The sequence below is a fragment of the Chionomys nivalis genome, chromosome 7 (assembly GCF_950005125.1).
Source record: "Chionomys nivalis chromosome 7, mChiNiv1.1, whole genome shotgun sequence".
NCBI lineage: Eukaryota > Metazoa > Chordata > Mammalia > Rodentia > Cricetidae > Chionomys > Chionomys nivalis.
Window position 1 is genome coordinate 31,539,198 of NC_080092.1, and position 14,076 is coordinate 31,553,273.

The following is a 14,076-nucleotide window of genomic DNA, read 5'->3' on the forward strand; positions in this document are numbered from 1 at the left end:
TCTCAGAGACGCATACCATAGGATGGGTTCAAATCTAGGGTATAATAAGTATTACTTCAAATAGTTTATTTATTTGAGTACATTAAAGTCTTATCTTCAGCTATCTTGTGATTAAGATTATTTCCCCACATTAGGGATGTGATGTAACCCTCCCCAAAGGACCTCTAGAGTGTATTTTTGTAGGAAAAGTGTCTAAATGCCTCTTTGCAAAATTTTGTTTTCTCTGTTATAAACAAGATTCTTTGTCAGCATTTTTTGGCACAACTCAGCCTCAACTCTTTCAATATTTACAAAGTCCATGGCAATATTGCAATAGACAGACATCTGTAATGATTAAATCCGAATAACTGACATATGTATAACCGCAAGCATGTACCATTTCTTTGTATTGTCAGCATTCAAAATCCTCTCTACTCAGTACTTTTGAAAGACACAGATGTTGTAAACCATAGTTGTTATTTCTACCAACCAACTGAGCCCCAGAATTTATGAACCATCCTCTCTCTTTTCTCCAGAGATAGAGTTTGTTGTTGCAGTTGTGATTTTAAGCCTCAAAACATGAAGAATTGAATAGGATTAGAATAGGGGCATTGATGTGGGATTCCCCTCTGTATGTTGTGAATATCACTGGTTAATAAAGGAACTGCTTTGAGTCTATAGTAGAGTTATAGTGGAACAGAGGTAGGTGGGGAAAACTAACTGTATGCTAGGAGAAAAAAAAAAGGTGGAGTCAGAGAGAAGCCATGGAGCCTCCAGGGAATCTGCCAGAGACAGACTCTGGGAACTTTACCCGGTAAGCCACAGCCTTGTGATGATACACAGATTAATAGAAATGGGTTAAATTAATATGTAAGAGTTAGCAAATAATAAGCTAGAGCGAATGGGTCAAGCAGTGATTTAATGAATACAGTTTTTTGTGATTATTTTGGGGCTAAATGGCCCCTCCTCCAACAAGGCATGAGTGAGTTCTCTCTCTCTCTCTCTCTCTCTCTCTCTCTCTCTCTCTCTCTCTCTCCCCCTCTCTCTCCTTTTCCCTCTCCCTAAATAAAATAAAAAATAAAATAAGCTAGAGATGAAGACTTACAATGTACACAATCAATGTACTAAAACTCTTTCAGAAAAGTACAAGTATCATAATATGATTGAAAAGAATATAAGCAGGCAATTAAAGAAGAAAATGAAATGGAAAATAAACCATGCAGAAAGGATGTTCTCATCTCCATATAATCAATGAAATGAAAATCAGCAGGACAATGAGATAGTCTCATACCATCTCATTAGCAAGCTCTTAAGAATATATTATTGGTGGTTCCGGGCATTGAATTTTTGTACCTTGATATGCTAGATTCACTAATACTGAGATACAATCGCATCCCTTAAAGTGTTTTTAAGATGAGGTAAGGAGATACATCCAAGCAATTTAGAATATATATTTTTTTAAAAAATTCTAGGATCTAAATACTCACAATAGCCTCTTAATATTTTTGTCAACTTTTCAATCTCTTTTCTACACACCCTTACATGCAAGGAGATACATCTAATATATATTAATGTTTACTTCTTGCCAATCATTGTATAAATTATTTTTTCAAGTTTGCTTTGGTTTTGGCTAACATTAATTGCACATGTTAATTTGGTTCAATACATCTCAACACATGAATATAGATGAACTTATAAAACGCTGCTTCCATCAACACCCCACTCCATTCTTAGCCAATTCGCGTCATCACTGATTTTCATTTAGGCTAATGTTTTTAGCATCAACATATGAGAGAATATGTGGTGCTTGTCTTTCTGTGTCCAGCTTACCTAATACAGTACCCCTCAATTCATCAGTTCCACTCAACTGACAGAATTTCATTTGCCTTTATGACTGAATAGCATTATATTAGACATTTATTGAACATTTTCTTAATCATCCATCCATTGATTGGTACACACAGTGATTTTACATCTATACTACCGTGAACATTGTTACAGCAAACATAGTAAGCGTGTATCTCTTTGGCATGTTGATTCAGCTCCATTGGCTCTACACCCAAAAGTAGAATTCCTGGTTTATATGATAGATCTGTGAGAAATCCAGTCTTTAGAAGGACATGCACACCAGTTAGCCTAATGTCTATACTAATTTACATTCCTACCAACTGACAGACTTCCCTTTTCTCTGTCCTCAAGAGTATTTGATAGATTTTGCTTGTTTGGGTAATGTCACTCAAACTAGGGTGAGATGGTATCTCATTGTGGTTTTGATCCAAATTTTCCATGTACATAATGAAACGAAACTTTTTAAAACATATTTTAAACTATTGTATATTTATCACTTCAGAATATTTTCTGTCAGGTAGTGGTGGTGCATGCCTTTAATCCCAGCACATGGGAGACAGAGAGGGGCAGATCTCTGTGAGTTTGAGTTCTAGGCCAGCCTGGTTTATAAGAGCTAGTTCCAAGACAGGCTCCAAAGCTACAGAGAAACCTGCCTCAAAAAACCAAAACAAAACAATAAAGAAACAAAAGACTATTTCCACAATTTCCCCCTAAGGAAAACCTGAAGTGATAAATATACAACGCAGGGAACAAACTAAAAACCACTAAACTATAGACTTTAAATATTTATATTCTACATGACATTACTAAATGGTCATGTTGTCAGAATACTTTATCTTTAAATGACTTTTTATTTGTGCTTGCTTGCATGCATACATATGTGCACAAGTGTGTGTGTGTGTGCCACATATGTGTATACCTGTGGGGCCAGAAGGCTGTGTCAAATCCCCTGTTGTTGGAGTTACAGGTAGTTGTGATCTGTCCAACATGGATGCAAAAAACAGAACTACAGTCCTCTTCACTGTTGAAGGGGCTCAGGATGCACGTATGGGTTGTTTTACTTCCTATCCTGGAGTAATTATCTCACTTGATTGTGACTGTCCTTGGAGCTGGAGATAATTGGAGATGTTATTGGCTGTACTCTTCAGGCAAAAATGGCACCAAATAGACTTTATCATTAGAATAACACTAACTCCCAGTGAAAAAGGTGTTAAATAAATACAAAAGTCGCCTCCCATACATTGCCATCAATGCATAAACAATAAACATAAGTCACACTAAATTATTTACTAATGGAGAATCTGAGGCCTACACTTGTCAAGAAAATGTTCTGTGGTTGGAAATTTTGCAATGACATATCATTTTCTCTGTATTATATTATGATTCCTTAAGTGGATACAGAATGTTTTGATTTTTAAAGTTGTCCTATATTATGTACAATAGTGTTAAATGTATATATAATACACAGTTTTAGGATACATTGGCAAATATTTTTTCAGTTTTGTTGGGGACAAAAATAAATATTCACATAGCAAACATTGTAACAGAAATTAAAACATCAAAAATTTCATCAAGGAAATAAATATTTAGCTGCATTGATGATTCCTATAAATAGAATGCATGAGGACTAATGAAGAGTCTAAAGAAGGGAAAGATTTAAGTGATTGCTCCCAAGTGAGTCATGAAATGTTTTCTGATGGGTCAAGGCAGAAAGAACCTGTTGTCAAAATAAGTAAGACATGAGGACTCTCAGACGGTAGAGTCATCTAAGAAGAGACATACTAAGGATGCTGAATACAACTGCTTCATTTGAAGAACAGGGGAATTGATAACTCAAGGTGGATCGTGGAAAGCCCATCAGTTAACTATAATTGCCTCATTGGGGCCTATAGGTCTCCAAGGCCACCCCTGGCAAGTAATTCTTTCTTTGCTGTTACTGCAGAAGCCTTGGCAACATCCCCAGGGTATTAGTAGTGCACTAAAAACCTTGACATCATGGGGCGACTTGGTAATACCCCAGAACATTCTGATTCTCGGTTAACCAACTAGAGGGAGCATGGAGGCCACGGACATCAGCAACTTCTCTTGTGTAGAGCTGTGGGAAATAACGATCTCTGGGACAGGAGCTCTTGTCTAAGACCTCTACTTCAGGAAAGAATTCAGAGCCCCAGAGGGACATATCCACCTTGAGCTTCTCTACGTGTAGACAATACCAAGAGGGCCTCACATTGCCTGTGAAGCCATTAGAATTCAGGCTGTTAATGTAGTGGTTTCCTTTCTAAGACTTGCGTGAGTACTGACGAGGTGAGTACTCTGGCTTCACAGCTGAAAATCAGATTACAAACATCCCCTTACACAAGCAGCATGGGGCTCCACTCTGATGGTCAGCTGACTTGAGGACATAGAAGTTAGTTTTATTGCTCATAGTTTGTCTTTATCACCTGTCCACTTACTTCAGTAGACACAGCATGCCAAAGTCTTCTCATTTGTGAACATTTATCCCAACTGCACACAGTTAAAGTAATAAATATTTTTAGTGTAAAAAAAGTCCATTTAAAATAATGCTAAAATATTTTATAAAACTCAAATCTGAAAATTCCAAGGCTTTAATATGCAGAGTAAATTGTACATAGCAGACCCAGGAAATAAATAATAGAGTTGGGCCAGATGGCAACAGAGGAAGGATGATTTAAGAATACACAGAGGTAGGGAATGTACTCCAAACCAAACAATGTTCTGTATACAAGTTAAAACAATCAATTTATTGTCTTTGAATGTCTAATACTCTGCCTGGATCCAAACTCTGGTTAGTTGGTGTTTCTCTGGAAGTTGTTGTGGTATTTTGAGTGTTCAAGAGTTTTGAAGATTATTGTAAAAGTCTGAAGTGTAGAATGGGCTACTGTGTCGTTTGTAGTGTGAATGAGTAATGGTCCAAATCAAAGAATGACTCAGTTTGCAGAAAACATACAGGCGTGGCGGGGAATTAACAGAGGGATGCTTTGTGGCTGGTAAGGTTTAGTAGTGAGTCAGAGTCCCAAACATTAATGACAAAGTTACACATACAGGTACAAAAGGAAGATGTAAATTAGATTCAAATTATTAAATGTGTACTCTAACACTGAAGATGATTAGGAGATAATTTCTGGAACTTCTGCTCAAATATAAAATAACTATTTTTTTTTACTTGAATGTGATTCCAATAGCTACACATTAAATCGGTGTGCCAGTGTAGAATGTAGCACTATATGGTTTGGGGAAATAAACATGGTTTTCATCAGTGAATTCATTATTTACAGAGATCATGAACAAACGCATAGATATGCACATACACACACAAAGAACATAGACTTGACCCACAGGTAATCACTGACATTTGTATCACAGAAAATCAAATATTCAAGTGTAGAAACATCTTATATTTATTAGGAAATTAAAGAATAGTGATAAAATTTCTAAACAATGTTTTAAATTGATTAAAAAACAAACATTTAGAATGCTCCAAATGATTATAGCTAACCATTTGGTTAATTAAAAAATATTTTTGACTTATACTGAGAGATTAGCTAATGATCCCTGAGTGAGAAGACAGATCTGAAGGTAGAAGCATAGATACCAGTTAGAAAAAGCTCTGTTCCAGACAATTTCATTTTCAAGTTTACTCCTTACCAACTCATAGTCTCCCTCATGTAAACTTCAGCAATCTGTCTGACTTTTAGAAAAGAAAGCACTGGGCATCTTTACCAAGCGGCAGATCTTTAAATGTGAGCAAAGGTTAGTATGGTTGCCTTGTGGTGTCTTTTTCTAACCTAGAAAACTCAATGAAAACACCTGCTTCTCAAGCAGGGCTTTTGCCAACTGTTGATTGGATTGTCCTTTAATCCTTTAAGTCTGGAGTTGTTAAGGGATAATTCATAAACACAGTGACACCTGAGATTAAAAAGCTGAGTCATAAGGACTTAGTTGTATGCACTTATCATAATTTCATTTTTATGGAGACAAAAGATTTGGATAGGGCCGGGCGGTGGTGGCGCACGCCTTTAATCCCAGCACTTGGGAGGCAGAGGCAGGCGGATCTCTGTGAGTTCGAGACCAGCCTGGTCTACAAGAGCTAGTTCCAGGACAGGCCCCAAAGATACAGAGAAACCCTGTCTCGAAAAACCAAAAAAAAAAAGATTTGGATAGTAATAAAGTGATTTTAAAGTGCCCTCTGCACTGAGGAATATAGAACTTGGTAATTTTCATATTCAGAGATCATTGTGCTCAGTATGTGGAGGACAGTCAACTGAAGGTCTATATCATTAATGAGGCATGCCCGCTTCTCACCCTCATACCCTGGGCTCCCATCAGAAGGCTTAGTGCTGTCCAATATCTTGGCTAGTGTGGCCATGTCAAAGCCCAACAGGGATAAGAGATGTAGACTAGATACAGTGTGTGAGATATGCCAGATTCCTTTTTTTTATTAATTTTATTGAGCTATACAATTTTTCTCTGCTTCCCTTCAACTTTTTCCCATGGTCCCCATGCTCACAATTAACTCAGGAGATCTGTAGTAAGGAGGAGGGCCGCTTGTTCTTCTTGGCCGCCTGGCTAGCTTTGACCTGAAATAATCACACAAAAGCTGTATTAATTAAATCACTGCTTGGCCCATTAGCTCTAACTTCTTATTGGCTAACGCTTATATCTTAATTTAACCCATTTCTATTAATCTGTGTATTGCCACATGGCAGTGGCCTACCAGCAAAGTTTCAGCATGTCTGACTCTGGCGGCTCCATGGCGGCTCCATCTCTGCCTTTCTTCTCCCAGCAACTAGCCCAGTTTTCCTCACCTACCTAAGTTTGCTTTGCTATAGGTCCAAAGAAGTTTCTTTATTCATTAATGGTAATCATAGCATACAGAGGGAAATCCCACATCAGAGATCTTGTCTTTTTCTACTTCCCATGTAGATTAGATCTGCGTATGTCTCTCTTAGGGTCCTCATTGTTGTCCATATTCTCTGGGATTGTGATTTGTAGGTTGGTTTTCTTTGCTTTATGTTTAAAAATCACTTGCTTGGTTAGAGTTACTCTGAGATATTTTATATTATTTTTGGCTATTGTGAAGGGTGATATTTCTCTGATTTCTTTCTCAGTCTATTTATCATCTATGTACAGGAGGGCTACTGATTTTTTTTTTGAGTTAATCTTTTAACTTGCTACCTTACGGAAAGTGTTTATGAGTTGCAGAAGTTCCTTGGTAGAATTTTTGGGGTCGTTTATGTAAACTATCATATCATCAGCAAATAGGGAGAGTTTGACTTCTTTTCTGATTTGCATCTTCTTGATCTTCTTTTGTTGTCTTATTGCTCTAGCTAGGACCTCAAGAATATACTGAATAGATATGGAGAGAGTGGACAACCTTGTTTTGTTCCTGATTTTAGTGGGATCGCTGAGAGTTTCTCTCCATTTAGTCTGATGTTGGCTGTTGGATAAGCCAGATTTCAATCACTGATTTTTACATGTGAATGAACTTCCCAAGTGCTCCTGACAGATTTTTTAAAAGCTTCCAGAAAGATTTATTTTCACAATTTCCAGATGTGGACATAGTGAGACAGAGCACATCACCAAAACTAATAAAAGAGTAGTGAAAACATGTATGAGGGAGTACAGAGATATTATAATCATAACTTTGTTCCAGAGTGATAAACATGTGGGCAGTCTAGGAGAAATGGATTTAAGCCATGTGAACATCGAGACTCGTTAACATCCTCAGTTTTAGGAGAGCTAGTATGGTTGCTGAGGTTTTGTACATCAGCCACTCTTTACATGAACTTGGAGTCTGGAGTACACATTGCTCAAGGAATGATTCACAAGGTGGCATGTGTCACTGTCTTGAGTAGTCGAAAGAAAGTGGGTATGACCATTTTACTAAGTTTTTGTTACATTGCAAACATTTCAAGCATGTTTTTAGAAAATGTATTAACAAAGTCATAAAGCAGGAATGTTGGCAACCTTTGAGCTACTAAATGATAAACAACAAACAACACATATGAGATAATGCCTTCCTGTTGCACAGAAACTAAGTTTGAATTATTTCCTGCCTGCTAAGCATGTTGCCCAGGCACGGAATACATTCAGTAATCCATTCATTGGTTTCTGTTGAAAGATCGATCTTTCTGGGCACTACATTTGATGTGGTATAAAATAGTGAACAAATTAAGAATCCCTCACATGATCCTCAAAGAAAAGCATTGCAGGTGCTCGGGAGGTGGCTTAGCAATTAAGTGAACTTGATTCTCTATCAACAGACCCAAGTTCAGTTCCCAACACCCATTTTAGGGGACTCACAATCTCCTATATATCCAGCTCCAGAGCATCCAGCACATACTTCGGGGTTTCTTACATGCACATGCCCCACATACACATAAATAAAGTATATAGAAATATTTTTTAAATAATGGAAGTAGAGATAGACAACAGTTAAAAGTATGTGTCATCTACTCTTGTCCATTCAGAATTTATAAAACCATTCGGTGTCAATCAAGATCTAAAGACCTTGTAATGCTGGATCCTGAGGTAGGTTGACTCCCAGTTTTCTGAGAAACCACCACACTGATTTCCAAAGTGGTTGCATAAGTTTGCAATCCCACCAGCAATGAATGAGTGGTCCCCTTACTCCACATCCTCTCCAGCATAGGTTATCATCGGTGTTTTTGATTTTAGCCATTCTGACAGGTGTAAGATGATATCTCAAAGTTGTTTTGATTTGCATTTCCCCGATAGCTAAAGAGGTTGAGCATGACCTTAAGTATCTTTTGGCCATTTGAAATTCTTCTGTTGAGAATTCTCTGTTCAGTCTATTTGGATGCACACCTTCCTAAACCTGGATAGAGGGGGGAGGGCCTTGGACTTCCCACAAGGCAGGGTACTCTGCCCTCTCTTAGAACTGGAGGGGGAGGGGAAGGGAGAGTTGGGGAGTGGGAGGGAAATGGGAGAAGGGGAGGAAGTGGAAATTTTGGTATTAATTTATAAAGCAACAAAAAATAAAAAAGACCTTGTAAAAATATTTTTTATTCTATATCTAAGACTCACAGGAGCAAGTCTTCAGAACAGGTGACATGGTAAGTGACAAAGGTTATTTGTCAAAATCTGCCTATGGACTTCATAGGCTCATATGTGCCTCCCTTTTGTCCTGACTACGGACTTCAGAGGCTGATGTGTGTCTACCACTTTATCTTTATGATTCACATCTTTCCATCTTTTCTACAAAGGGCTTCAAGTATAATACACAAACGCTTCCCTGCAATCACATGGAGCATGGAGGACCTACTAATAAATGACAAAACGAAGATGCTAATTTGGTAAGTTTTCTCATGTTGAGAAGAGGTGTAGTTTCCATTAATTAACTGTTTTTAATCTTATCTGATAAATTTTCTTAAGTCCTATTTTGATTTTTAGTGTTCTGCTTTGTTTTTCAAGCCGTTTGTGGATGTGTGTGGATGTGGATGGGCGGCCACTGGCACCAGTGGAGGCCAGAGGTGCAGGACATCCCTGAACCTGAAGCTATGGTTAGTTTGACCCACCTCTCATAGATGCTGGGAACCAAACTCGAGTATTGCAAGAGCAATGCACACTCTTGGTCTCTGAGACATCTCTCCATTCCCGACTGTGATTTCTACCATGAAAAATCACAACCTTGAAAGAAAACCAACTTTTATGTGTTTCTCACTGGCATATTAAAGTATGTTCCTGTTCATTCTCACGGTTCTTCATGGGAATGAATTTTCATAAGATTTGAAGGAGAAACAAATACTTCCATTAATGAAAGTTATGTAAGATCTACTAAACATTATGAACAGAAGTAACACTGAGTACATCTTATATTCCATAAGGTATAGCACTATTTATTTGAAAGGATTGCAGTTCATCTGGCATGTCTATGTCTATATGTTGAAAAGAGCTTGATTCCAATTAGGATTTCTGCACACTGTGCCTTGACAAATAATTGCAAGTGATTAAGGTCTAAGAGAGGTCATGGATGTCTGTGGCGGAACCTTTTAAAAACTGACGGTGGGAAGGATATAGCTACAAAACTGTTCTGAGAGCTAATGCTCAGGAAAGAATATGAGAGCTAGAGAAACAGGAAGTGTCCTGTGAAACTGTGTTAGAAGTTACACCCTAAAAGTCTCAACAGCACAGCTCCTTATAGACGAGATGAACAAGAACAATGATAGACTAACCTGGATTGGGGAAAGCCCACGAGACCTCACCCCTACACAAAGAACTACAGGCAACTCGTGAGTGATGACAGGGGAAGAAACAGTCTTCCCTAGAGATTAACAGACCAATTGGTTATCCAATACCAGATGGAAAGACCGGAAAACATGCATAAAAGTAATATTATAGAATTATAGAGGTGGAACAGGTCATATTTAGGAACACACACACACACACACACGTAATAACAATTCATGAAAAAGAGATCATGAATTTGAATGAGAACAAGGAGGATATATGGGAGGGTTTTGAGAACGGGAAGAACAGAAATGGTATAATTATAATCTCAAAAAATAAAAAGAATAATCAAAAAAGAAATTTAAAAATGAAGAAAACCAGTTCACCAAGTTTAAAAAGTTGATGGTGATTTCTTCACTTTTAAAACTTACTGTGTTCTCTACCACCTAAGATCTCACTGCACAATGGCATGAAAGAGGTTTCACAGAGCGCGAAAACTTCTGGAGAGAACGTGGACAAGAAGTTTCCGTTTGCGAGGAGAAAGAAGCTCTTTCTGCTAATTTCAGGAATGAATTAATCAGAGGGGAAAATAGAGTATGTTCTGCCATGACGATTCATGACATGGAACATCGGTAATAAAAATGATTGTTTCTTCTAAAGGGATCTACACTCTTTTCAGTCCTTTGAGGCAGCTGGAAGCTGTGGGAGTGGGGAGTCCAGAATGGGTACAATGACCATGTTCTCTGTGCGGAAGGAAACAAAAGAACACCAGGGGGAAAATTTGTGATCTCTGCCTGGTCATTCTTGAGTCTTCGTCTACTGAAATACTCTGTCCCATAGACCAGATAAGGAGCAAAAGAACAGCAGGGGGACACATTAGATTTGTTAATTGCCTGATAGTATTTTTCAGAACCCAAACTCAGGGAGTTGCATCTACTAAACAAGCGCTTTGTCTATGGCCTGCATCTCCAATGCCACATTAGACTGTGAAAGCAGTTTCCCCATTACTGCACTTGGACCAGCTCCTCAGTGTTGTGACTATGGCGATATGTCACCTCTCCTGCCAGATGTGGAAACGTTGAATTCACAGGTTTGAATGGTCTCAACAAAACCATGACACAAACGACAAGAACTAGAACTCACACAAAGGGGGTACCATCTTAAAAAGGAATGTCTCACATCTGAAGACAAGAAGAGAAAGCCAGCTGAATAGGTGGGACTAAATAGCAAAATGGAAAATACAGTCTACAAATTTGTAAAATTTAGGATCTAATGTTCAAGCCCACCCTCCTCCATCTGGAAGCATTGAGTTGTTTACTGTTTGTGCTAGTCAAAGGCTATGGGAACTTTCAACTCCAGTTCAGACAAGGCCTTCTTTTTAGTGGGCTTCTCAGATTGGCCTCATCTGGAACCTATCTTTTTTGTCTTTATTTCAATTTTCTACTCCTTAACTCTCTTTGGCAACACTATCATCATTGCTCTCTCCCGAATGGACATTCGACTGCACACTCCCATGTACTTCTTCCTCTCCCACCTCTCCTTCCTGGACCTCTGCTACACCACCAGCACTGTGCCCCAGCTCCTGATCAACCTCCATGGACTGGACAGGACCATCAGCTATGGAAGGTGTGTAGCCCAGCTCCTTATTTTTCTTGCTCTGGCTTCCACAGAGTGTGTGCTCTTGGGGGTCATGGCCATTGACCGCTATGCAGCCGTGTGCCGTCCACTCCACTACACCACCATCATGCACCCTCAGCTGTGTCAGGCATTGGCCATCTCCTCCTGGGTAGGGGGACTTGTGAACTCTGTGATTCAGACAAGTCTAATGATGGCCATGCCTCTCTGTAGCCATTGGCTAAATCACTTCTTCTGTGAGATGCCCATATTCCTAAAATTGGTTTGTGAAGAAACAAAAAGAACAGAGGCTAAGATGTTTGTAGCTCGAACAATAGTCTTGGTCCTCCCTGCAGGACTAATTCTAGGCTCCTATGCACAGATTGCCAGGGCAGTGCTGAAGATCAAGTCAATGGCTGGACGCAGAAAGGCTTTTGGAACTTGCGGCTCCCACATGCTGGTGGTCTCTCTGTTTTATGGCTCGGCCATCTACACATACTTACAACCCAAGGGCAGCTATTCCGAGAGTGAGGGGAAGTTCGCTGCTCTTTTTTATACCATCATCACCCCCATGCTCAACCCTCTGATCTATACCCTGAGGAACAAGGATGTGAAGGGGGCTCTATGGAAGGTGCTAGGGAGAGCCACAGATTCAGAGTAAGATAAAGGAGCAGCTCATTTTTTTCTATTATGGCTTTCATATTCTGCTCTAAGACCATTGGTCACTAGTAAATATGCTAATAAAATTATTCAGGGTTAAGAAACTTGTAATCTACAGTTGTTTTCCTACACTGTGTTAGGATTCCTTAAGGGTTTATAGATAATTTTGATTATTAAAAAAATTGGGGGGGGGTGAGACAGGGTTTCTCTGTAGATTACTAAAATTTTAACCTCCACTAGGGACCTAAGGTGGAAAGAATTCACCATGAGTTGCTTGGCGTTTCTAGGCCTGCCAGGCTACAGAGGACAAACACAGCTCTGACCCAGGGCTAGAGACCTAGAGTTTACCAACAATCCTGCCAGGGACCTCAGGCTCTGGGCAGTCAGACACCAATATGGTGAGTTGGTAAAGGGTGGCAAAATGGGAGAGAGAGAGAGAGAGAGAGAGAGAGAGAGAGAGAGAGAGAGAGAGGCAGCATGGCTCATGGGCTCGGAAGAGACAGATCTGAAGAGGCAGTGAGGAACGAGTTGAGGTGGATGGCCAGCTTGCCACCCAAGACCATGATGTTATCTGGGCTTGTGCTGCTGCCAAGGGCCATGACTTGGTCCAAGACCCTGATGCACCTATGGAAGTCTGTGTTGTTGTTCATGGCTCCTGTTATTACCAAGGGCCCTATGGACATCTGGAGATGTCTTGGTCTATGGCCATGCCTCAGCCAGGGTCTGCACTGATGTCTGAGGATCCTGTTGCCACTGAAGGCCGTGTGAATGCCCAGAATCTGGGCCCACACTTGAAGCCAAGTGGCGGTTTGAGGGCCATGCCTTCATTGGGTCCATGGCAATCTGAGTGACCAGCACTGCCAACTGGGACCACGGTGCCATCGGACCCAGACTACCGCCAAGGACCATGTATGAGTCCATGGTCCAACTACATTAGGGTTCTGTATTGATGACATGGCCCATTTGCCACTAAGGTTCATTGGGATGTCAAGGTCCTGGGCCACCACCTAGGACCAGGTTAAAGTTCAAGGGTTGAGCCTCTTCCAGGGTCTTGCAGATCTGAGCAGCCTGCACTGCCACCCAGGGCCATGGTATCATCCAGGCCTGGGCTGCTGCCAGGGATCATATCTTCAACCTGTATTGTTGTCTATGGCTCCAGTTACCATCAAAAGCATAGACCTGGCCCCACCCCTCACTGACTACAGCCCTAGAGAGAGTGGGCCCTGTACCTAGCTGGGGCAGCACAGTAGGGCTGTTCCAGTTGACTGGGATGCTGGTGATCCAGCACCATTGATGCACAAGGGAGATCTGGCCCCACCCTTCACCTACCATATGGTGGAATAGGAGAGGGAGAGATGTCCTCCCCCATGCCCTGCCCCTTACCACAGGTAGGGCGTGGGGGAGCTTCCCCTAAGTCATTAGAGAGGAAGAATTGGCTCTGCCCCCACCAGCAGCAGCTCTCAGGAGAGCAGGCCCTGCACCTCTCCCAGACAGCACAATAGAGCTGATGCTGTTTTCTGGGACACAGGTGAGCTGGCCCAGGGGCACGAGAGTGGGGGGACAGATCCTGCCCCCTCATCTACATGTGGCATGGGTGAGGAAAAAATGCCCTACCTCCCCTCACACCATACCACCTGCAGCAGGTGAGGCAGCTGGTCCCAGGGTCACCAAGAGTAGGAGAGTCAGTCCTACCCCTCACCAACTGTAGCAATGAGAGAGGGAGCACAGCATCTTACCTGGAAAGCACACCAGAGTTGACAATGC

At 40.6% G+C, this 14,076-nt stretch overlaps 1 protein-coding gene across 1 annotated transcript; it reads left to right on the forward strand.

Annotated features, from left to right (window-relative positions):
* The first annotated feature begins 11,377 nt into the window (after positions 1-11,377).
* LOC130877984 (olfactory receptor 10-like) lies at positions 11,378-12,313 on the forward strand. Its single transcript, XM_057775697.1, has one exon. The coding sequence runs from the start codon at positions 11,378-11,380 to the stop codon at positions 12,311-12,313; it is 936 nt and encodes a 311-aa protein (XP_057631680.1).
* The last annotated feature ends 1,763 nt before the right edge of the window (positions 12,314-14,076 follow it).